This window comes from Gopherus evgoodei, chromosome 11 (genome assembly GCF_007399415.2).
Source record: "Gopherus evgoodei ecotype Sinaloan lineage chromosome 11, rGopEvg1_v1.p, whole genome shotgun sequence".
NCBI classification, from domain to species: domain Eukaryota; kingdom Metazoa; phylum Chordata; order Testudines; family Testudinidae; genus Gopherus; species Gopherus evgoodei.
Genome location: NC_044332.1, coordinates 54,841,247 through 54,866,591, shown reverse-complemented (window position 1 = coordinate 54,866,591; position 25,345 = coordinate 54,841,247). Strand labels below are relative to the sequence as shown.

At 42.8% G+C, this 25,345-nt stretch overlaps 1 protein-coding gene across 1 annotated transcript in view; it reads left to right on the top strand.

Annotated features, from left to right (window-relative positions):
* Window positions 1–874: 874 nt before the first annotated feature.
* The window catches only part of EPC2 (enhancer of polycomb homolog 2), a 103,876-nt gene continuing 79,405 nt past the window's right edge, over window positions 875–25,345 (top strand). Inside the window, exon 1 of the mRNA XM_030579777.1 lies at window positions 875–1,089. Coding sequence (XP_030435637.1) covers window positions 937–1,089 — 153 coding nt within the window. The 5' untranslated portion in view covers window positions 875–936. The remainder of the gene's footprint in view (window positions 1,090–25,345) is intronic.

The following is a 25,345-nucleotide window of genomic DNA, read 5'->3' as shown; positions in this document are numbered from 1 at the left end:
CCACTTGGAAAAGTGTTCCTTCATTTTCAGTATGTTTATAATGCATTAAATGACATGGGAGCTTCATTGCTATACAATGCCATCTTATATGTTCTGTGGATGTAGATCTGTATATTTGATTTGTGTATTATCTGCACCTGAATGGGTGTAGCTCTATCGTTGTATGTGGTGCTGGGACCAGTTCAGCTCTAAGGCTACCAAATATATTTCATGCCGGGGGAGAGCTAGTTCCTTGTCTGTTGTGGGTGTTGTTTTACAGTGTGTACAGTGGGGAAAAGGCACTTGTGCATCTGGCTGTATATCCTCAACGTCATCTACATTAACCGCTGCAAGCTGCAGGTGCTTACGGCGGTGGGTGCGCTGGGTATAACAGTGCAGCGGTACATGTGCCAAGAGGTATTTGCACACGTGAGCGCAGGTGTGTGCACACACCCCAGCTGATGCCCAATTCAGTTGCTTTAGCGTCCGCTAGAGTCGACGTGGCCGAGCCGCTGCGCCGCGGGCCAGAGTCCCCGGCCACCTGCCCGGCCCTCACACCCCACAGCCCGGGTCGCGCTGCCTGCCGCGCGCGCTCTCACTGTCCCCACGGGCTGGTTGCGCGCGCAGCCCGGCGCCCCCTCTCACTCGCTCTCCATTCTCTCCCCCCCCCCACCCCGCCAGCTCTCGCGTTGGCTGCCGGGATCGCTGGCCGCTTTGGTTAATGTCCGCCATGTTTGCCATGGCGCAGGGAGCGGATCGAGCGAGCCCGGCGCGGAACTAGGGCTGCGAGGCGTGCGCGGCGAGCTGCGGGCGGCTCTGCGGGGAGCTGTGCCGGGGCGGCGGGGCCCTCCATGGTGTTGCGGGCCGGGTGCGGGAGCGGCTGGGAGGCGGCGGCGCGGCCGCAGTGAGGGGCCCCCCGCCCGCCCGGCCCCGGGGTGTTATTGTGAGGGGGAGACAATGAGCAAACTCTCCTTCCGAGCCCGGGCGCTAGACGCCGCCAAACCGCTGCCCATCTACCGCGGCAAGGACATGCCCGATCTCAACGACTGCGTCTCTATCAACCGGGCCGTGCCGCAGATGCCCACGGGCATGGAGAAGGAGGAGGAATCGGTAAGGAAGCCGCGCAGGGGGGGCACCATTGTTTATCCGACACCCCCTCCCCTCCCGGGAAATAGGCCATTGGTATTCACCAAGCGCGCTACGCACGCTCCACGCCGCAGCCGTGCATGTTGCTTATGGGTCCTGCGTAAGTAGCGCAGCGTAAACTCTCCTCCGACGCCGTAAGTGGGCCCTGCTCCGCCATCTTCTTTGCGTCCTGAGTTGCGAGTGTTTTGATTAGCCGGGGGAGGTTCTTACGCTAGCGTAAGAGAGAAGTAGGCGCAAGAGGCATCCTTGAATGGGGGAGTGTGCGCGCCGGCCGCTCTTGGCGTAGCATGCCTGTGCTGCTGCACTGTTCGTTGTTGTGGACTCCAAGGCAGCAGGGGAGTGGAGGGGGCTGTGTGCGCTGTGCTCTGTCCGTGCAACCAGGAAGGCTTTGTATTGTAAAATAGGAACGTCCTGCTTTTATACTGTCCTACCGTGTGTGTGCGCGTGCGTGCGCGCTCGGGTAATGGGACTGACACTAAACGAGAGTGAAATAGGAGGGGGGGAGACCCCCATTCCCACATTAGCAGCTGGAAATATAAAGACAGACTGCGCTTATGTTCTGAGTTTGGTAGTTAACTGTTGCATCCGATGTGGGGAGCATGCATGCCATGTAGTATCTCAGCTGTCCATTGCTGCGGTGCTGTAACTGAAGATACACTGCTGTGTGCATCCTATTGGAAAGCTTTTGTGCATTGTAGTTCAAGATTTTTAAATAACATGCTGGGAGCTGCGTTATCTGTTCATTGCTGAAACTGGAGTGATATTGCAGCCTGCAAACTATATACACACTCTGGTGCAGGCTGCATATTGCACCCTTGAGGAAGCGTTTTGTAAATTGCAAGTTGCAAGTAGAATACCAGCTGTCTGCTGTTGCAGATTGTATAGTTGGAAATATAACTGCTATAAGAATGCTTTGTACTTGAATGTTTAAGAAACACAGCAACTAGGAGTTAGTGTTGTTTAGTTTTGCATGTAAAATACCTGCTGTTATTGCATAGCTGTAGCTGGATCTGTAACTAGATCTAGATTTTGCAATGTACACCATGCTGTTTAGTGTTAAGATGATTTTAAGTAAGCTGGTCAGTGTTAGGAAACATGTTTTGCCTGTAGAACGCTTGCTGTCCATTTCTGCAGTGCTGTAGATAGAATACATTATTGTCCCTATCTTTACTAGCAGGTAATTTTAAGATGAGTCTTGTGAGCATTAGGACAGCACCCTGAATACTGGCTGTCCATGATTGCAGTGCTGCTTGTCTGAACTTGTCATTGTCCTTAAAGACTGACACTTGCACTGTTAGATTTGCATCCTGCTCACTGCAGGCACACAGGATGTCCCCTTGTGTGGCTTACTTGTATGCAGAGTTGAGAGTAAATGCACCCATAAGAATTTCTTCAATGAATCTCTGTCTCTGCCTTGTAGCCAGCCCACTATGTGGATTGGCTTTTCAGAGGTTCTGACTGTCAAAAGAAGGCTCCAACTCTCTCTGATTGGCTTTCTCATTTAACTATTAATATTGAAAGAAATGTTTTATGTCTTCCATTGGTTACTCATGGTTCTGACCTTATTGTATTTCTCTTGTATTACAAATTATAATGTATGGTGCTCAACACTTACGATGCTCTACTCTATTTTGATCTTAGAGCCCTGGAATGTGTGTGTGTAATTTTAAACAGACAGCAATATAATAGTAATGTTAACAAAGCAAACTTGGAGGCGATACATCTTTTTTTTTCTCGCAGTAAAATGTAATTTAAAAGACCCATTAGTAGACTGTGAGACATATTGATTGTTTGTGGAGTATGGGAATTCTTAAAATGGCAAATATGACTCCTGATTTATATTTAAAAAAAAATGTAAGTCTATTTTAAGAGTCACATTTTAAAAAAAAATTCTAACTTTCAGAGTGTGACTTGTTAAATTACACTTTAAGTAAGTAAAAGTCAGATACACATTTTCGGAATTCTATAGTCTGTGTTTGAGGGGAAAAGAAATAAATTGCCTATGTTCCAGTTAAATCAGTGCGGGGGGAGGATTGGGCTAATTTATGCATTGTAAAATCTCTCTTTATGTGTAAATGATCTACTGAATAATGTTCTACTAAAATAATACAATCTATATTTTATGAACAAAATTTGTGTCCCTACTGCACTAAAAATGTTGTTGTGGCTGCATTTGGTATACTTTTCAATTCTAAGGTCATTTCATAAAGAAATTGCTGTGGCCTAATATATAAGCATAAATGCTAGCTGCTTCAAACATCATTTCTGGTTGAATTCTAAGGTCTAATGTTAAATTAAGATTATTGTTGTCACTACAGTTGCAACACTTTTTACTGGAGAGAGAGAGAGATCGACTTTATGCAGATTTTTTTTTTGACTTGACAGTTAAGCGTGTTATTCACTCTGTGTTTAATTACTTAGAGATTATAGAGAAACTGGGTGAGTGATATCCAATATCTTTTATTGGACCAATTTTTGTTGGTGAGAGAGACAAATTTTCAAGCTACACAGAGTTTTTCAGGTTTGGGAAAGGTACTGAGCTACCCCTACAAAGAAATACACTGAAAAGAGCTAAAATAGGACAGCTTGATAATTAAATTCACTGTACAAGCAAGCAAACTGAGACGTTCCTCTGGCCCCATTCCTGCATGTGAACCCTATCCCTTGTATGAAGCCTCGGTGAAGTTAGTGGGACCCATGTGCGTTCAGGGGTCCTCTTGTGTGCAATAAGTTGTGTGATTTTGGCTCATAAGAAGCCACTGAACTTCTCTGAACCTTAATTTGCACCAAAAATACGTTGCTTCATAGCATCTCAATTTTTGTATACTACTATCATCATAACAAAAGCTGAGGTTCAAATTAAACTCTTAACCTGTAATGAATAAAGGTTTGTGGGTATTTTTCTACATAAATTCTATGTGTATGTGTTTTATTAGATTCTTCTCGCATAACAAATATATTGTGATTAGAATGGAAGTTTTAAATTTTTATTAAAATTTTACCATTCATTTCTACTCTCCTACATTATATTATAATGTCTTACTACTACACTTGTCCAGATTGTTTTGCCATTTACGTTGAAAAATACTTAACACCAAAGGCAATCCCATTCAATTCAGTGGGAAAAATTTGTGCAGTAAGGTACTGCTCAATGTGAGTAAGGGTATCACAATCTGACCTTTAATATTACCATTTTACCAGTGAATCTTCAAATAAATTCTGGAAATATCTTGCCATTTTCAGTATTTTACTAATAGGCTTGTATGCTTGCTGATACGACATTATACAAACTGGATGCCCAGTGTTGTGTTTCCATGTATCTTGTAATTCCATGTAATTTTCATGGGAGTTTTGTGTGTGCAGGGAGTGTAGGACTGTACTTCAAGATCTGAATCTGTTTATGTTCACAATTTTAATCCTGAATTGAGCTATTGGGCCACATCCTGCTCTCAGTTAAAATTACATAAATCTGGAGACATTTTTCTGATTTAAATGGAACGAATCTGGATTTATTATGTCATAAGTGACAACAGAGCTTCTCTCTTTTTTGTGTATGTTTAGTATTAGAAGATGTGGAGAAGGGGAGCATTGTCAGATTCCTCAGATGCTATATTGAAAATCTACTTAATAATCTTAATTCAGAAAACAGTACAGTATACTAGTACTTGCTGTATTTCCTAGCACTTAACTACCAAATCTGAATTAAAATACATCTTTACCCCGATATAACATGACCTGATATAACACAAATTTGGATATAACACGGTAAAGCAGCGCTTGGGGGGCGGGGAGCGCGAGACTGCGCATTCTGGTGGATCAGACCAAGTTTGGTATAACATGGTTTCACCTACAATGCACTAAGATATTTTGGCTCCCGAGGACAGCGTTATATCAAGATAGAGTTGTACATATTATTGGAGGCTATTATGTTACACCTTTTAGGTAAAAATTAATTTTTAATAACAAGATAAGCCAAAATCAAGAGTAATTGAAGGCTTTAAGAGGTGGATTTGACTTCCTTTGTGTAGTTACAGACACAAATACATCACAGTAATTGATAGTTGTGACTGGGCAATTGAAGTGCTATTGGAGATTTAACTCAGAAATTTAGTTTTGAGCATTATAACTAGGCATGACTTTACATATAAAGTCAAAGGTTATACAGAGTAGAAACCCAAGAGTAGCAAGGTAAGGCGATTGTCAGATGATGCTAAAATGCACGATATTTTTAATGTACACCTGGGGGAAATCTTAAAAATGAAATGTACCCATTTCGGTTTTAAGTCTTTGACTCAGTCATTTGAGGGTACTCCTTTCAGTACTCATTTATACCATCATGTAGTTTTGAGTGTTGGCAGAGTAAATTGAATTCCCTTGGTCTCTGTATTATGTCTGTCTTTCTCCATTCTCTACTTCCATTGCAATGTTGGAAACCTGGTTTCAGTTCATCTTATTTCCTAGCTGCCTGGAGCTGGTCGTACTTCCAAAGCAGCACACTAGTTCCCCAGCTGAGGCAATTGGTCTAGAGCAGTGGTTTTCAAACTTTTTTTCTGGGGACCCAGTTGAAGAAAATTGTTGATGCTCGCGACCCAATGCAGCTGGGGATTCATAGACTCTAGGACTGGAAGGGACCTCGAGAGGTCATCGAGTCCAGTCCCCTGCACTCATGGCAGGACCAAATACTGTCTAGACCATCCCTAAAAGACATTTATCTAACCTACTCTTAAATATCTCCAGAGATGGAGATTCCACAACTTCTCTAGGCAATCTATTCCAGTGTTTAACTACCCTGACAGTTAGGAACTTTTTCCTAATGTCCAACCTAAATCTCCCTTGCTGCAGTTGAAGCCCATTGCTTCTTGTTCTATCATTAGAGGCTAAGGTGAACAAGTTTTCTCCCTCCTCCTGATGACACCCTTTTAGATACCTGAAAACTGCTATCATGGCCCCTTTCAGTCTTCTCTTTTCCAAACTAAACAAACCCAGTTCCTTCAGCCTTCCTTCATAGGTCATGTTCTCAAGACCTTTAATCATTCTCGTTGCTCTTCTCTGGACCCTCTCCAGTTTCTCCACATCTTTCTTGAAATGCGGTGCCCAGAACTGGACACAATACTCCAGCTGAGGCCTAACCAGACCAGAGTAGAGCGGAAGAATGACTTCTCGTGTCTTGTTTACAACACACCTGTTAATGCATCCCAGAATCACGTTTGCTTTTTTTGCAACAGTATCACACTGTTGACTCATATTAAGCTTGTGGTCCACTATGACCCCTAGATCTCTTTCTGCCATACTCCTTCCTAGACAGTCTCTTCCCATTCTGTATGTGTGAAACTGAGTGTTCCTTCCTAAGTGGAGCACTTTGCATTTATCTTTATTGAACTTCATCCTGTTTACCTCAGACCGTTTCTCCAATTTGTTCAGATCATTTTGAATTTTGACCCTGTCCTCCAAAGCAGTTGCAGTCCCTCCCAGTTTGGTGTCGTCCGCAAACTTAATAAGCATACTTTCTATGCCAACATCTAAATCGTTGATGAAGATATTGAACAGAGCCAGTCCCAAAACAGACCCCTGCGGAACCCCACTTGTTATTACCTTTCCAGCAGGATTGGGAGCCATTAACAACTACTCTCTGAGTACGGTTATCCAGCCAGTTATGCACCTACCTTGTAGTAGCCCCATCTAAATTGTACTTTCCTAGTTTATCTATAAGAATATCATGCGAGACCGTATCAAATGCCTTACTAAAGTCTAGGTATATCACATCCACGGCTTCTCCCTTATCCGCAAGACTCGTTATCCTATCAAAGAATGCTATCAGATTAGTTTGGCACGATTTGTTCTTTACAAATCCATGCTGGCTATTCCCTATCACCTTACCACCTTCCAAGTGTTTGCAGATGATTTCTTTAATTACTTGCTCCATTATCTTCCCTGGCACAGAAGTAAAACTACCTGGTCTGTAGTTTCCTGGGTTGTTTTTATTTCCCTTTTTATAGATGGGTACTATATTTGCCCCCTTCCAGTCTTCTGGAATCTCCCCCGTCACCCATGATTTCCCAAAGATAATAGCCAGAGGCTCAGATACCTCCTTTATTAACTCCTTGAGTATTCTAGGATGCATTTCATCAGGCCCTGGTGACTTGCAGGCATCTAACTTTTCTAAGTGATTTTTTACTTACTCTTTTTTAATTTTATCTTCTAAACCTGCCCTCTTCCCGTAAGGATTCACTATATTGGACATTCCTTCAGACTTCTCAGTGAAGACCGAAACAAAGACGTCATTAAGCATCTCTGCCATTTCAAAGTCTCCCGTTACTGTTTCCCACTCCTCGCTGAGCAGTGGGCCTACCCTGTCCTTTGGTCTTCCTCTTGCTTCTAATGTATTGATAAAAAGTCTTCTTGTTTCCCTTTATTCCCATAGCTAGTTTGAGTTCATTTTGTGCCTTTGCCTTTCTAATCTTGCCTCTGCATTCCTGTGTTATTTGCCTATATTCGTCCTTTGTAATCTGACCTAGTTTCCATTTTTTATATGACGCCTTTTTATTTTGTAGGTCACGCAAGATCTCGTGGTTAAGCCAAGGTGGTCTTTTGCCACATTTTCTATCTTTCCTAACCATTGGAATAGCTTGCTTTTGGGCCCTGAATAGCGTCCCTTTGAAAAACTGCCAACTCTCCTCAGTTGTTTTTCCCCTCAGTCTTGATTCCCATGAGACCTTACCTATCAGCTCTCTGAGCTTACCAAAATCCGCCTTCCTGAAATCCATTGTCTCTATTTTGCTGTACTCCCTTCTACCCTTCCTTAAATTGCAAACTCTATGATTTCATGATCACTTTCACCCAAGCTTCCTTCTACTTTCAAATTCTCAACGAGTTCCTCCCTATTTGTTAAAATCAAGTCTAGAACAGCTTCCCCCCTAGTAGCTTTTTCAACTTTCTGAAATAAAAAGTTGTCTGCAATGCAGTCCAGGAACTTATTGGATAGTCTGTGCCCCGCGGTGTTATTTTCCTAACATATATCTGGATAGTTGAAGTCCCCCATCACCACCAAATCTTGGGCTTTGGATGATTTTGTTAGTTGTTTGAAAAAAGCCTAATCCACCTCTTCCACCTGATTAGGTGGCCTGTAGTAGACTCCCAGCACGACATCACCCGTGGTTTTTACCCCTTTTAGCCTAACCCAGAGACTCTCAACACTTCCATCTCCTATGTCCATCTCCATCTCTGGATGATGAGTTTGGGGTGTGGAAGGGGCTCAGAGCTGGGGCAGAGGGTTGAGGTGTGGGGGTGAGCACTGCAGGGTTGTGCTGGGAATGAGGAGCTCTGGGTTTGGGGAGGGAAGTGATTGGGGTGTGGGAGGGGGTCAGGGATGGGGGTGCAGTTTCTGGAGTGGGGCTGGGGATGAGCGGTTTGGGGTGCAGGAGGGGATCTGGGTTTTGGGGGGTCTCAGGGCTGAGGCAGAGGTTTGGGGTGCGGGGTTGAGTGCGGACTTACCTCCAGTGACTCCCGGGCAGCAATGCAGCTGGGGTGTGGAGGCAGGCTTCCCACCTGTCCTGGCATTGCAGACCATGCTGCACCTGAAGGGGCCAGCAGCAGGTCTGGCTCCTCGGCAGAGGTGCACAAAGGGCTCTGCACAGCTCTCGCCTCCAAGCACTGCCTCCTCCCTCCAGCTCCCATTGGCCAATTCCTGGCCAGTGGGAGTGCAGAGCTGGTGCTCATGGTGGGGGCAGTGCATGGTGCCCTGTGACCCTCTGCCTAGAAGCCGGACCCACTGCTGGCTGCTTCCGGGGAACAGAATGGTGTCGGAACAAGTAGGCATTAACATCCCGGTTGGTGGTGCTGACCACAGTGACCTAGTGCCTTACATGCCATGACCCAGTACTGGGTCACGACCTGAACTTTGAAAAACGCTGGTCTAGAATGCTTTCATTTTGCACACACATTACACTCCTTTCTTAATTCTGAACTTTTTTGTTATTACAAACTACAGTGAAGACTACTATAATCAAAAAAGATGTAGAAAAATATTTTTCCTCTTGTTTCTTTGGTATTTGACAGTAATCCTGGTATAGACATTTCCACTTGTCTCTCCATCTTTTTATTTATTTATATAATTAGATCCCAATCCTAGACACACATTGCTCAGGCATAAGGGTCCACCTGAGGTAGAGTTCCACTGAAGTGAGTGTTGTTCTCTGTAGATTCAGTTGCAGGATCAGAGCCAATAGTAATTTTTCCTCTTTTGTTTGTGTGAGTTTTTCATACGGTGGTGGTGAAAGCATATAACCACCAGCACTGGTGGTTCAAAGTCAGCATTAAACTACTTTTTTAACTCATGTTTTGAAATTGACTAGATTTCCATTTGACAGCAGTGCTTTAATGAATGGCATTGACAGGTTCTAAGGATAGTTGTACCTGTTCCTTTTGGGAATGTTTCCCAAACTTTTGAAAACTGAATCCCTCATCAGGAAAATGAAAACAGTCATGCCTTCCTCCCTTTAACACCTGCATATGCTGTTAAAGTCATTGTCGTCAGGTTAATTTATACATGATACCTGCTTGCTCGTCACAACCCTTCACACCACTTTGGGAAATAGTAGTGTTAAAGTAGTATCCTATTATGGCCATTATTTTCTTATGTGCTTTGATCAGTGAAATAGTCAACAATACTGATACTTGAAGTATCCTCACTGGCATCATTAGAGCTAATTTTCAGGCTCTCTGCAAATTCAGCAAATATTTCTGCCTCTAGTATGCTCACTTTTCATTTTGAAGTTTAGGTTTTTTGCACCCATAACAAGTATAGGGCCTTTTCCCCCCACTTTTTACAATAAAGCTGAAACTCTGGAGATATAGCTCCCCCAGGTGTCCTTTTGTGCATTTTCAGGAATGCATGTTCCACGTTTAGGGAAACACTGCTTTATGTGATGCAAGGGTAGTGACCACAACATGAGGCCTTCAAGGCTGAGATTCCATCTTTACACTGTGGAAAAACTAGATGAGTGCTATATTATATTTTGGTAAATGCCTTCAAAACATATGAGCATCATGTGTGAATAAGACTAGGTTACACAACTGTATGATCACTTCATAAGAACGATCATACTGGGTCAGCCCAAAGGTCCATCTAGCCCAGTATCCTGTCTTCCAACAGTGACCAATGCCAGGTGCCCAAGAGGGAATGAACAGAACAAGTAATCATCCAGTGATCCATTCCCTGTTGCCCATTCCCAGCTTCTGGCAAATGGAGGCTAGGAACACCATCCTGGCTAATAGCTATTGATGGATCTATCTTCCAGGAACTTATCTAGTTCTTTTTTGAACTCTGTTATAGTCTAGGCCTTCACAACATCCTCTGACAAGGAGTTCCACAGGTTGACTGCATTGTGTGAAAAAAATACTTCCTTTGGTTGTTTGTTTTAAACCTGCTGCCTATTAACTTCATTTGATGACCCCTAGTTTCTGTGTTATTAGAAGGAGTAAATAACATTTCCTTATTTACTTTCTTCACACCAATCATGATTTTATAGACCTCTATCATATTCCCCTCTTAGTCATCTCTTTGTTTGACACCAAGTTCCATATTTGTTTGAGACTGTGTTGACTTGTATTGATTTGAGGCAAGTCACTTAATGCCTCTCTTTCTCCATTTCTGCATTTGTAAAATGGGGATGCTGATACTTAACAGCTGTGTTGTGAGGCTTAATTAATGTTTGGAAAACACCTCGATATTTTTGTATGAAAGTTGCTATGTAAGTGTAAATTATTCAATGTCTTTATCATAACAAAACTATATCTTATCAAGAGTTGCTTCTTGTATACAAGAGTTGGTACTCATACTTGAACATAATGTGTATGTACTTTTTTGTTTATATGAAATTATGATATCCTAACCATATGTAGGATCTCTTCCTCCCCTCCCCACTCTTTGCTCTTTCAATACTGAACTGAAGGAAACATTTCATAGTTGTTTGGCTTATATCGTATGTTGTGTTCAGTCTTCTGGATTTTAATAAGGAATGCTGTATATTTAGGGACTTTTTAAATGTGGTAGAAGCTGAAGAAAGTCTCTACATAGTTTACTTTTGGCCGTCCGCTTTCTAGATGTTTATTGTTTATGTATGTGTTATTTAGGAATAAGACCAGCTTTCTGTTTTAAAGCTCTGAAAATCTGTATGGTTGCTTGGTTTGACTTGAAATTTGGTGTTCCAGATGAGGGTGCAGAGTTCTGTTAGTGATCCAAATTTTGGATCATTTGACCACGTGGTTCCCAAGATAGGGCACCTGCTCAGAGCTGGAGGGCAAACCAAGGCTCTCATCATTGCACCAGGGTCTCAAATGCTTGTGTTACCCCAAGAGAGTGCACAGTACCCTCAAGTCCTTGGGGGGGATATCAGATTAAAACATTATTTAAAAAAAAATCTGCTTCAGTGAGATGCTCTAAGCTCATATGCCTGTTTGCATGCCTAATAGATTATTCTGAGTACATGTCTACCTCGATATAACGCCGTCCTCGGGAGCCAAAAAATCTTACCTTGTTATAGGTGAAACCGTGTTATATCGAACTTGCTTTGATCTGCTGGAGCATGCAGTCCCACCCACCCCCGGAGCCGCTGCTTTACTGCGTTATATCCAAATTTCGTGTTATATCGGGTTGCGTTATATCGGGGTAGAGGTGTATCTGCAGCGAGAGAGGCTAACTCCTCTGGAGAACTACTGCTGTATCACAGGACTGATGTGGCTCTGAGGGCATGTAACAGTCTGAGAATCTGCGCACTAGCCCAGGCACCATTAATTCAAATTCAGTGTAGGGCAGAAATCTGAGGTAAATATTCGGATGCTGCTGCAACTATTTTTTTAGAAGAAAATAAGTTACATAAACAAATACAGGGAGGGGAGGGTATTGGGATAGAAGACTAGTTGGAACCATGGGAGTAGAGGAAGCATGGTTGGAGGATTAGGGGAGTGGGAGGGGATGGGAGGGACACTGGGAAGGGATACATGAGGGTTAGTGTCGGGGGGTCGCAGAAGAATGCTGCAGGGGTGCTTGTCAGCCTCACATTCATATCCCGTGTGTTCAGTGATCTGGAGAGCCACAGCCAATGTACAAGGGTATAGCCTCCCTTCCTTGTCCCCCGTCAAGAGAGCCTCAAGAGAGCCATATGTGAGCCTGGAAGCAGTTTGCTTATCTGGGGCTACGTGAGTCCCACATCTTAACCCCTGGGGTTGTCTGGGGGCATGTTTATCCTACAAATTTTGTCAGCATTAAGCTGTCACAGGTAGCATATCGCTTGTGTGTATGCATACTTGACTCCTTACTTAGTGCTGTGCATACTGACTAGAAGCACTGGTTGCGATGCACAGCATGCAACTGCCTGTCCAGTTCACTGTCATTTAGGAAGTTTTGGCAATGTGTGGTGAGGCAGAAACAAGTCATGCAGAGGTAACTGGGACTTCAGGGTCAAGTTCCCATTGTGCAGCTTTCTGCACCACGTAATGCCACCTCTATCCCCAAATTTTTGCACCTACTTTGAAATTCCCACAAACCTGAGGGGAACTTGTTGCTGTTTGCCATCTCTGGCAGAAGCATGGAGCCTGCACAGCTCTGCACTGTTGTCATGAGCATTGCACGGGATGCACAATTCACTGGTTTTTACAGAGCCCCATGGAACATGATAGCTTTCTTTGCTATGGTAATAAGCCTTGTGTATGGGGGGAAGCATTAGTTGTGGTGTAGCTTGACTTTAGTAAGGCTTTTTTGATACTGTCTTACATGACCGTCTCTTAAACAAACTAGGAAAATACAACCTAGATACAGCTATTATGAGAGGGGTGCATAACTGTTTGGAAAATCATTCACAGAGAATAGTTATCCATGGTTCACAGTCATGCTAGAAGGGCATATCTCATGGGGTCCCACAGGAATCAGTTCTGGGTTCAGTTCTATTCAATATCTTCATCAGTGATTTAGATAATGACGTAGCGAGAACATTTACAAAGTTTGTGAATGATACCAAGTTGGGAGGGATTGCAAGTGCTTTGGAGGATAGGATTAAAATTCAAAATGATCTGGACAAACTGGAGAAATGGTCTGAAGTAAATAGGATGAAATTCAGTAAGGTCAAATGCAAAGTACTCCACTTAGGAAGGAACTATCGGTTATATACTGAAATGACTGCCTCGGAAAGAGTACTGCAGAAAGGGATCCTGGGGTCATAGTGGATCACAAACTAAATATGAGTCAATGGTGTAACACTGTTGCAAAAAAAACCCCAAATCCTTCTGGGATGTATTAGTAGGAGTGCTGTTAGCAGGACATGAGAAATAATTCTTCCGCTCTGTTCTGCGCTGATTAAGCCTCAACTGGAGTACTGTGTCCAGTTCTGGGTGCCATATTTCAGGAAAGATGTTGGCAAATTGGAGAAAGTCCAGAGAAGAGCAACAAAAGGATTAAAGGTCTAGAACGTATGACTCATGAGGGAAGATTGAAAGAATTGTGTTTCTTTATCTTGAAGAAGACTGAGAGCAGACATAATAAGTTTTCAAGTACGTGAAAGGTGGTTACAAGGAGAAAGGAAAAAAGCTGCTGTTCTTAATCTCTGAGGATAGGACAAGAAGCAATGATCTTAAATTGAATTAAGAGCAGTTTAGGTTGGACATTAGGAAAAGCTTCCTAACTGTCAGGGTGATTAAGCACTGAAATAAAATTGCCTAGGGACATTGTGGAATCTCCATCACTGGCTATTTTTAAGAGCATGTTAGACAAACATCTATCAGAGTTGGTCTAGATCATATTTAGTGCTGCCATGAGTACAGGAAACTGGATTAGATGATCTTTTGACATCCAGTCCTACGATTCTGTGGTTGTGAGACTATTTCCTGGAGGTCAAATTGCTGTGAGTCAGAGTGAGAACCAGTTCAAGGTGGTGGTGGTGGTGGTGATTGTGGTTGTTGGCGTTCATGAAGCAGATGCAGATGTGGAGCACCACTTCTGGGCCTGAGAAACAAGCACTGACTGATTGGATTGCATTTTAATGCAGGCATGGGAGGATGAGCAGTGTCTGCAGAACTTTCAGATGTTCAAGGCCTCATTCCTGTATCTGTGTTCCATGCTTGGCTTAGCCTTCCAGCACAGGAACACCAAACTCAGAGTCACGCTTATAGTGGAGAAGCGAGTGGTGATCGCACTACAGAAGCTTCTAATATCAGATTGCTGCTATCAGTGGGAAATCATTTTGGAGTTGTCATGGAAGCATGTAGGACCATTAATTGTCTCCTCTTATTCAGGACTGTGACTCTTGGCAGTTTTCAAGACACAATGGATATATTTGCATCAGTGGAGTTCCTGAACTGTGATGGAGCAAGAGATGGCAAACATGTACGTGTTTTGGCACTAAACCACTCTGTCAGAGAGTACATAAACAGAAAGGGCTATTTTTCTATGGTTATGCAAGCGCTGGTGGATTACTGGGGACATTTCACCATCATCTGTAAGGGAAGATGCATGACACTTGCATCTTTAAGAGCACAGGACTATTCAGAAAGATACAAATAGGGACTTCCTTTCCTAACCGACAGATTACCATTGATAATGTCGAAATGCCGATAGTGATTGTGGGGGGACCCAGCCTACCCCTTACTTCCCTGGCTTGTGAAGCTGAACACAGGTCACCTTGGCAGCACCAAGGAAAGATTTAGCTACCGGCTCAGCAGGTGCAGAATGACAGTTGAATGTGCTTTTGGTAGATTGGAGGGGTACTGACATTGTTTACTCACCAGACTGGATCTCAGTGAGAAAAATATCCAGAATGGTTTTAGTGATTGATGTGTCCTGCATAAGATCTGTGAAGCAAAGGAGGGAAAATTGCTGCCGTGATTGAGGGCAGAGGTGTAGCAGCTGTCTTTTCAGTTTGAACAGCCACATATAAGGGCTATCAGAGGAGCTCAGTGTGATGCTATATGGTTCAGGGAGGCTTTGGAGGAGCACTTTAACAGCGAGCCACAGTAATGCGTTGTGGCATACTGTACCCTGGCCCTACAGTTTGGGGGCTGTTAGGAATTGTGAGCACATCTATGAATATAACACTGACAATGCATCTATTAATTTTATAGCCCTTGCTGTAAATCTTCGATTATTACACTGTTAATCAATGATCCTAAGAGTTGTGTCAAAGTGTACACTAAAAAGTAAGTGGGTGCGTGTCAGCAGGCATTCTGCAGTATATGTTGGGAATTAATAAAGATTAATTATCTTCCAAACAATAGAGTTTGAGTAACAAAAAATTCTGTGCAAATTAAAAGCAAATACATGAAAACCTAAACATATTTATGGAATGGAGCTTAAAGAGCATTCATTTCCATTTTAGCTGCACATACAGTGACCTGTGTTGATGTATGTAAAGCTGTGGTTTTCCTTAATGTTCCCTGAGGTGGAATGGTAATGGTAGAGATGTGGCCCCTGATGCCATGTGGAATGTTGAGGGGCTTATGTAGGGAGGTGCTATACTGGAGTTCTCCATGAACTGCAAGATAGGCGAGCTGCGGATTGTTGAACTTGTAGGTCCACAAGAGCCTGCAGCATATGTGTTTGCTGCTGGAGAAGCCCCATTATATCCTGGTGCATCTCTCTCTTTGTCTGCTTTTTCCTTCTCCATACAGTCTGCAGTATTCATCCTCCAAGCGCTCTGATTCAGCAGTGTTTTGCAGGACCTCGCTGAATATATCATCCGGAGTTCTTTTCTTCCACCACCTCATCTGGCTCAGGTGTTCTGTGAGTGTGGAGGGGGAACCCCTCAAGGCAGCAATGGTAGTAGCTACAGATAAAACAGAGGTTACAGTGTCAGTATAGTCACAATGGAAGGCAAAAATAAAGATTCAGAACTCCCTTTGCTTAGAAGTTCATAGAATATCAGGGTTGGAAGGGACCTCCAGGAGGTCACTTAATCCAACCCCCTGCTCAAAGCAGGACCAATCCCCAGACAGATTTTTGCCCCAGATCCCTAAATGGCCCCCTCAAGGATTGAATTCACAACCCTAGGTTTAGCAGGCCAGTGCTCAAACCACTGAGCTATCCCCTAAAGTTTTAAACAAGATAGGTTTATTGACTCCCCTGTTTCGGAGGCATGGTGCCATTCATAGCTCCAGCCGGGTGAGTATGGCCCACCAGGCGTGAGGGAAATGAGGAGGGAATTGCTTAGTTGCATGAAGCCATGAGTACAGGGCAGTGGCACTGAATACAGGCACAATTTTCCACAGGCAGTGGTGACATCCTATTTATGAGGCTAACAAAGGCATAGAGAACACAGCAGCTGCTGGAGTCCCAAAGCTTTCCGGGCATGTAAATCCGGAAAATAAATGGTTAAGATACATGTTACCCCCTGTGTGGGATGTGGGGTTGGGCCAGAGTGGGTAGGGGAGTGGATAGACTGGGTAAACCTGGCTGAAGCAGCAGCAGCATTCCCAGCTGGAGGTGGGAGTGAGGGCCTAGCTCAGTGAACAGCTAGGGCTACATAACCAAGGTATCGTGCAACCTAGTAAGCTGCTGCCTGTGGTATGTAAACACAGCAGCATAGGGTAGGAGACAGCAAGGATCAACTTCTTACATTTAGTGCTTCTCTATGGTGCCAACTAATGGCTTAATGGAAAGGAGAGGGAGAGCTGGAAATGTTGTCAGGAGGGGCTTTATGTTGTAGGGGCGTAGAGAAGGAAAGTGACACAACAATCTTCTCTCATACAATTAAAGTTACTGTAACATCCATGTAATAAAACTACCATCATTTTGGGACATAGACCATGGGTGAGATTTCTCTCACTGGCAATGTTAGCAGCTACCCATTTCAAAGCATGACTATCATCCACATACTGCTATAACAAAATGTATTGGAGGGGTAGGAGCACTGAGGAATCACATAGACACCCAGGAAAGACCACTGGTCTGGGACTGTTCTTAGGTCTGCCATAGCCTGATGGTTGATCCTAGGCGAGTCATTTCTCTTCTCAGTGCCTCAGTTTTTCATCTCTAAAATGGGGACAGTGATGTAAAATTCATTTGAAATTTACTAATCTTAAAAAACAACAACAACAAAAAAAAACTTGCTTTCTTGATTATTGCTGCAAACCTAGGTGAGACCTACAACTGCCTGAGTGACCATTAATTCCTACCCACAAACATTTCTGTTTAAAAAAGCTAGGAAATTAAATGCAAAAAAAAAAATTAGTTAAGGCAGAGTTAAGATTGCACTGTGATAGTTTGTACTTCTGAAAACCAGGAAATACAGAGTTAATATAAACATCCAGGAAGTCTTAATTCTACCCTCTTTGAGCGATGCTCCACGGTTCCCATCACACACACACACACACACTCACACTCTCCCTTTTCACTGTAATGGACAGGTGCTACCCGCACTTGCCCTACTCTCAAACACCGAAGCTGCTCCCCCAACCGAATACCATGGTTGTAAAATTTAACAGCCACTCCATACCTTTGTACAACCCCTGAACATGCACAAAGAATACTGTCTAAATCTATACTTTCCCCTACCCATTATTAAATTTACAGATTGTTCTCATATTCCTCCACAATACTGACAATAGCCATGGCAAAAGGACCCCAGTGCCCTCCTACTAACATGATTTACACAATTTTGTATTGAAATGATGCAGACTGGAACCTCCAGGTACTGCCGCACCTCTTTCCTTTATGAGACAAGTCAGGTGAGGTAATATCTTCTGCTGGATTATCTTTCTCTGGTAACAGGCATGGTGGGGACTCAGACCCAGATCACCTTATACAGATGCTCCCCGGGTTACGCAAGCCCGCACTTACGGAAAAAGTTTTGTAAGCGTTTTTTTCGCCGCATAATTGTCGGGTATATGTCCCTGACTTACTTAAAATTTGACTTATGCAAGGTGTTCTGGAACGGAAGGCTTGTGTAAGTCGGGGACCATCTGTATCATAATCACAGGTCTTCTAAGCTGCTCTTATGTATTCCTCCACCATTCAGTACAGCTACACCTAACACAGTGAATGCAGCTGGAGTGCATGCAGATAATTCCTAGTGGCTATTCCCAGCTGTAGGGGGGGGGCAGAAAATGTGTGAGCATTTATCTTAACACCGTATTTTCTAGTTTTCACAAGTTTTGAGTTTTGCACTACTTTCTGTTTTGGAAGGACTTGTGATCTTGCTGGGCAACCTTAACTTTGTAATAACAATTTTTTTTTCCATTTAGTTTGTATATACAGTGTTCTGAAATTGCTTGTGTTGCTGAAGCCTGGCAAATGCTAGCCAGCGTAGCGCTGCTTTGTACATTGACTTTTAAAATTTATTTGGTAATGACAATCCTTCACAGGATTTTGAATTCCAGTTTTGTCTTTTTGTAAGAGCTTTCTCCACTCCTTCCCCACCCCTCCATACTCTCACAAGGAGGGAGGTTTTATTTCATTGCGTCTTGTTCTCCTCCCAAGCACATAGCATTTATCCCTTTTTCCCAGACCTCAATCCTGTTATCAACAACCATCCTCTTGTCTTCCAGTGGTTTGAGTCTTCCACTTGCAGAGCATCTTCACAGCAGAAGAAATGACCCTTCAGTTCACTTGTGCATTATGATTTCCTGTTGGTACTGGCATTGTAGGCTTAAATAGATAGAATCACATAAACCTAACTGCTGGTATTGTCAGGAAAGTGCTGTTGAACGAGAACACGGGCTTAACTCAAGCTGAGGGTTAATTCTATGGTGAAAGTTTAAGAAACTATTTGAAAATCTAATTCTCTGTGCCCAGTTTAAATCCTTACCTCAGTACACTGGAGCTTCCCAAACATATGTACTAAAGCTTCCTTGTCTTTAATCCTAATGAAACCATGGAAAGAGATTCCTCAGACAAGTTGACTTTTAAGGGGGAGAAGCGGGGATCATATAGTGCCGAATCTTGTGCTCCTGTTGCTTCACAAAATTTAAAATGGTATTCAGTGCACATATTTTAATTATTTAATTTGTAAAAACCATACTATATTGTTACTGAGGGCTGTAACCAAAAATATAGTACTCATATTCAGCAGCATTGGTATAAAGTTGAGTACAAAGTCAGCAATTCCAGGGTAAAAATCTTGGGTTACATTCTTCCTTCACTTACACGGGTGCAAGTCCCCTTGAAATCTGTGGGAATATGTAATGAATGCATATACACTGACAGGATGCCTAACCATGTAAAATAAAAAGAGAGGCAACTTCATTATATCTGCCCTTTTCCTATATCTGCTTTTGCCAGAAGTAAGCTGACAAGAGAGCTGACAGAGAGTGAAAGAGCTTTAGGCTTCTGGAGCATAAATAGCTCTCTGTTTTAAACTGCCTGTCTAAAATATAATAAAGGTGGATATAATAGGTCATCTGATAGAGTCATCTGCTATTAAAGAAATCCAAAAATTGAAGAGGAAAGAGGACTATCTTCCCCAGTTAACAAAAGTTGCATCTCTGTGAGGGCAGAATTGTGCTGCTTGTGATTAAGGAACTAACTGTTCTTTTGGCTCAAATTTGGCATACTTTATACAATGTCTAGCCCATCTTTCTACTACTAGAGAATTTCCCCCAGCAGTGTGTTTTCTAGTGTTCTGTCACTGTTGACAGTCATTAGGATTTCTACCTTGAGAGGCTATTTTCCAGTTTGCTAAATATAGTTCTTGAAAGTTTTTCATGATGAACAGCAAATTTTTCGTCCCTTAACTTTCTTATTATGCCCATCTAAATGTTCATGTTTATGTTGGTCAAATATTAATTATGTTCTCTTGCTCCCTCCTGCTCCAGTCATGCCATGAGCATGTATGTCCTCTTCTCTTCATTTTTCCTTATAATTCAGTTCCTTCAGCTTCTTATCAGTTTTACTACTTCTCTTTGAAGTCCCTTCAATTTATCTTTCTGGCTATTTGATTCCTGTAATTCAGCACAGTACTCCACATGTGGTCTTACCAAAGCCACAAAGAGAGGGACTACTATCTCTCTGCTTTGTAAATGCCTCTGTATGATGAATTTGCTGTCACATTGTTTTGCAGACTCATGTTTTTAATTTGGTGTCCATTGTTGCTAGAGCCCTACCAAATTCATGGCCACAAAAAACATGTCATGGACCATGAAATCTGGTGCCTGTCCCCTCCTGGAGAAATCTGGATTTTTGTGTGCTTTTACCCTATACTATATAGATTTCATGAGAGAGACTAGCATTTCTCAAATTGGGGGTCCTGATCCAAAAGGCAGTTGCAGGAGGGGTCACAAGGTTATTTTAGGGAGTTGCAGTATTGCTGCCTTTACTTCTGTGCTGCCTTCAGAGGCAGGTGGCTGTTGGCTGGGCGCCCATCTCTGAAAGTAGCACTGCTGCCAGCAGTAGCACAAAAGTAAGGATAGCAATGCCTCCATCCCCCCGCCCAATAACCTTGCAGCCCCCTCACAACTCCTTTTTGGGTCAGGACCTCTACAATTAACAACACTGTGAAATTTCAGATTTAAATAGCTGAAATAATGAAATTTGCTATTTTAAAAATCCTATGACCATGAAATTGTCCAAAATGGACCATGACTTTAGTAGGGCCCTAATTATCACTCCTATTGCTTCTTCACATTTACTACTGAAAATACAGCTTTTTCTTCATTCTGCTGGATTTCTGTGTTTTGGATGGGTATTCCCTGGTGGCAAATCCTCAGCTGGTGTAAATAGTCACAGCTATGTTGAAGCTAATGGCCCTAAGGGGATGTTTACACTAACACTTTTGTCATTATAACGTATGTCACTCAGGGGTGTAGGAAAATACACCTCTCTTAGTGACAAAAATTATACTGACAGAAATACCGGTGTGGACAGCCGTATCGGCGGGAGTGCTATTCCAACTATATAGCTACTGCCACTTGTGGTTTAATTATGGCATTGAGAGAGCTCTCTCCCATTGGCAAAGAGCATGTTTCTTCTCTTCTGTCCCCGTCTTGTCTCTCTTTCTCCCCTTCTCCCGCCTCCAAAAAAAAAATAAAAGGCAGACACAAGAGCAGAGGTGAAAGTAAGCTGGTACAGGCTGGTACAGAGGACTGGTAAAAAAAAAAAAAGAGACTGAGGGAGGGAGAGAGAAGCCTGTTCCTTGCATAAGAATAGTTTAAACTGATCTGTTCCCTGATGGTTCAGCCCCCAGGGCTAGGTTTCTGGCATCCTTGTTAATTTCACTCACAGTAGCTGGGGGGAGGGAGTCGAGGGGAGGGTGTGTTTGACCATGGCAGGGGTAGTCCTTTTCTAAATACAAGCATTTGGCTGCACAGCTTAAATCCAGAGCTAATAAAAGTGGGTGGAAGGTGAAAACTCACTGTCACATTGGTTTCCCGGCTCCTCCAGCCAGGCTGCAGACAAGGCTCTGCATTCCTCCCCCCCCCACCCCCAGCAGGGGTTCTCCTCTAGGCTCTAGCTTACAGTAGGGACACTGGCTGAGATGCCTGCTGCTGCTGCCTGCAAAAGAACAGTTTAAACTCAGCTGTTCCCTGTGCAGTTCAGTGCCCAGAGTTAGAAGCCATTTCTGGCATCCTTGTTAATTTCACTCCCAGTTGTTGTTGGGTGTGTGTGACCATGGCAGGGGCAGTTCTTTTCTGCCCCCAGGATGAGGGGATCTCCTAAACACAATCAAAATCAGGAACCTTTTCCAAGTTCAAATCTATCCCATTCCCTCCCCAGCAGAGGATCATGGTTGTGATGTCCAAACTGCTTGCAGATCCTCTTTGAAATGTTACTGTTTAAAAAAAAAAAGGACAAAAAATATGGAGAACATGGTGAAAAGATGTGTCATGATGATTAGGGTTTATTTTGGGCAAAGCAATTTTGCTAAAGCAACTAAATATTCACAGGGAAAGCAAATAGCCCCCATAGACAAAACCACAAAGGAATTGGAGGGGAAAACTGAATATTCAGGGAAATTATTGTGCCTCCTTTGAAAGAAATAGTAGTTTTCATTCCAATCCACCCTCTTTATATATTGATTTAAACATCTGAAATGTCCTGAGATTGCACCCAATGTCCTAAGATCTCTTTTTGTTTTGTCCTGCCTGCGGAGTGCAGAGGCTGAAATTGACAAAATTTTCTCTAAATATCTTGTATATTTCATGAAGGTTATTCCAGTTGTCCATCATTCACTCCTGACTTCTCTCCCTTCCTCCCTGACTGGCTGGCTGGCTGTGGTTTTTGCCTTGGTAACTTACTCCTTGACAAACTCAGCCCAGCTTCACCTGCTGGCTCTCTGCAGGTAGCAGCCCACAGGGGCTGGTTGCTCGGGTTGTTGCTGGTTGGTGGCAAGCTGCAGCTGCATTGTTTGTGACACATTTCATACACATACATACAGTCAGAGGTGAAAGTAAGCCGGTCTGGTTTGGTCTGGCATACCGGCAAGAGCCAGTACGCCGTGCTGGACCACATCGACTTCCATGGTGGAGATTGAAAGGGGTCTGGGCTGCCCGCAGCCACGGGCAGCCCTGAGCCCTTTAAATCTCGGCCGCGGCTGAGATTTAAAGGACTCGGAGCTCCCCGCTGCTGCGGGCAGCCCAGAGCCCTTTAAATCCTGGCCACGGCTCTGGCAGTTGGGCTGGGGCCAGGATTTAAAGGGCTCCGGGCTTTCTTTAGCAGCTGGAGTTCTGGGCCCTTTAAATCCCTGCCCCAGCCCAGCAAAGCTCAGGGTTCCCCCTGGCGGCCAGAGCCCCAGGCCCTTTAATTTGCCCCTAAGCCCCGGGGGACTCCCAGCCACCTCTGCAGCTGGGAGCCCCTGGTTGATTTAAAGGATCTGGGTCTGCTAGCCACAGCTGGTTCCCCAGGGCCTTTAAATCTTGATACTTTAATGCACGAAAACACTTGCCTTTCAAAAAACAAACCAAGTCATTAAACTTTAAGATTATCCCCCCCCCCCCCGCAGGTATTTAGCTATTAAGAGAGAACTTTAAAGCATGCTTCCTGTCCTATATCTGACTTTCTTATTTCAGTTAGTTCTCTCTGTTGGAATTCTAAGGGAGACCAAATCTCTTGGGGTGGAGAATCCTAGCTAGTAGTTCACTTGGGCCAGTGCAGAGGGTCTGTATGGTGCTGATGGAAATACTATAGTTATGCTCTTTCCACACAGAGAATTCCGACAGGTCTTCTGTAAAACATGAAGTGATAGATACTTTTAGGGTGGGAAAATAATGCAGGCACGGGAAGTATGTTCTTTCCAAAAGAGAGCATTTGTCTACATAAAGTAGGGGAGCACAAAACAAGGCCTTCCTAAGAGAAACTGTCATATCCTGCTGGACAGAGAGGAATCCAGTCTCCACTGTAGCCTTTCATATTGTAAAAAAAAAGATCAGCCTAATAGCAGACTGGCTGAGTAGATGAATGTAGTCACAAGGCACTTATTCAGTGCAATTACAGAATGGATGGACTAACCAAAGGAGAAAACAAAAGGGGTTCCTTCTCTTTTCTTTTCTTTTTTTTTTTGAAGACCAGAAATGCGATTTACTAAAATTGACTTTTCTACAATTGTCAAATAGATTTGTGTTTGCATCTTGGAAATCTGTAAGAAAGCAAATTGGCCTAGCCCTGAAACGATTGAAGACCGCTTGACCAGGGTTGTCATTGCATTCCATAACTGTTAGGGATCTTGTTAATGTTGTGCAGAGGTGTTACTGCACTGTTCTACACACTTTCTTTAAAATCTGTGGTTGAGATTTTTAGAGTTGACAAGGGAATTTGACACAACACCCATTAAAATTGAATTGGAGTTGTGAATCTAAGTCCCCAAATCAGGTTTGAAAATCTTAACCTATAACTTTAATGTCCTAAATTCAGTAGATGTAGTGTTCACACAGAAGGACATCCAGGCTTTAGTGTAGTAACCTTTTTTATGGATTCTCTCTTTCTCCTTCTCTTAATTTTGTTTTGGTTTGGAAATAGAGCAGACTACTGCTCACCTCTGGGTGGGCCTGGAATAGATTTCATCTGTTTAGATAAATCTGTCTTGGAATTCTCTGTAGAGTTTTGGGGAAGTACTATGGTGAGCTGTGAGGCCTTTTCTACACTACCACTTTACAGCGCTGCAACTTTCTCCCTTCGGCGTGTGAAAAAACACCCCCGTGAGCACTGCAAGTTTCAGTACTGTGAAGTAGCAGTTTAGACAAGGCCTTTCAGCACTGGTAGCTATATCCTCGTGGGGGTGGTTTTTTTACAGCGCCAGTGCCACAACTACACAGCCATGTTAAAGTGCTGCTGCGGCAGCACTTTCTCATTGCTAGTGAAGACATACCACAGAAAAGCTAATTTCTTACCTGCTAAAATTTCTTGGGTCTGTAAAATACCCTTTCAGGATAATTTCAACATTCCTATAATATTTTTTACCTTTAAATTACTTGTATATAATTAACTCCTGTTCAACAGTTTTTATGCGCCAATTAATTATTTATAGGATGAATAGATAACAGAATATCCTTATTTAACCTGTCTTCACCTTTTGATGATAGTTGTTGTAATAGTTGTTCTTACCTACCTTTCCTCTCAATGTGAAGATTATATCAAATTAGGTCTCTTACTCTTCCATTGCAATTTATTTTTTAGAAAAGTCTGCATGTGTACCATCAATATTTCTATTTTAGTAACTAAAGTGAATGACCCTGAGCTGTATTTGTAATCTTCCGTCAGTGTTGTGACTATATTTTAATGCTTTGAATTAAATCTACACTAATTTCTTAATTGAATGTTTACATATATATTTAACTCTCACATAGGAAAATTGTGATTCATTTGAGTATTACAAAATATGCTTAAACTGCAAGAATAATTTGTATTAAACTCAGCTATTTTTGATTTGAACATTCAGTTTTTGTTTTTAGCATTAAAGTGATAAATCACATTTGTCTGAATTTTTTGAGACATTAGAAATGGGGAAAAAAGTCTCTGCCTTTTAGTTTTTCTTTGTTCATTTGGCAGCACTTGCATTTTCAGTTTCACTGTTTTGTCTTAATAGTAGTTCAGTTAGTTGTTTGTATGGGTCTTTCATACACCAACAGGGGAGAGAAATACTTTGTAAAAATATGATATTCTGATTTGTAAAACCACAAAAAATAGTATATTGCATAAGATTTCCGAAAACTACTTAGTCTTGGAATGTCCAAGACTACTTTTAACTCCTTTTGAAAACTGATCATATTTCAGGTTTGCTGTATCCCTTTTTGTAGATCGAGTCTAATA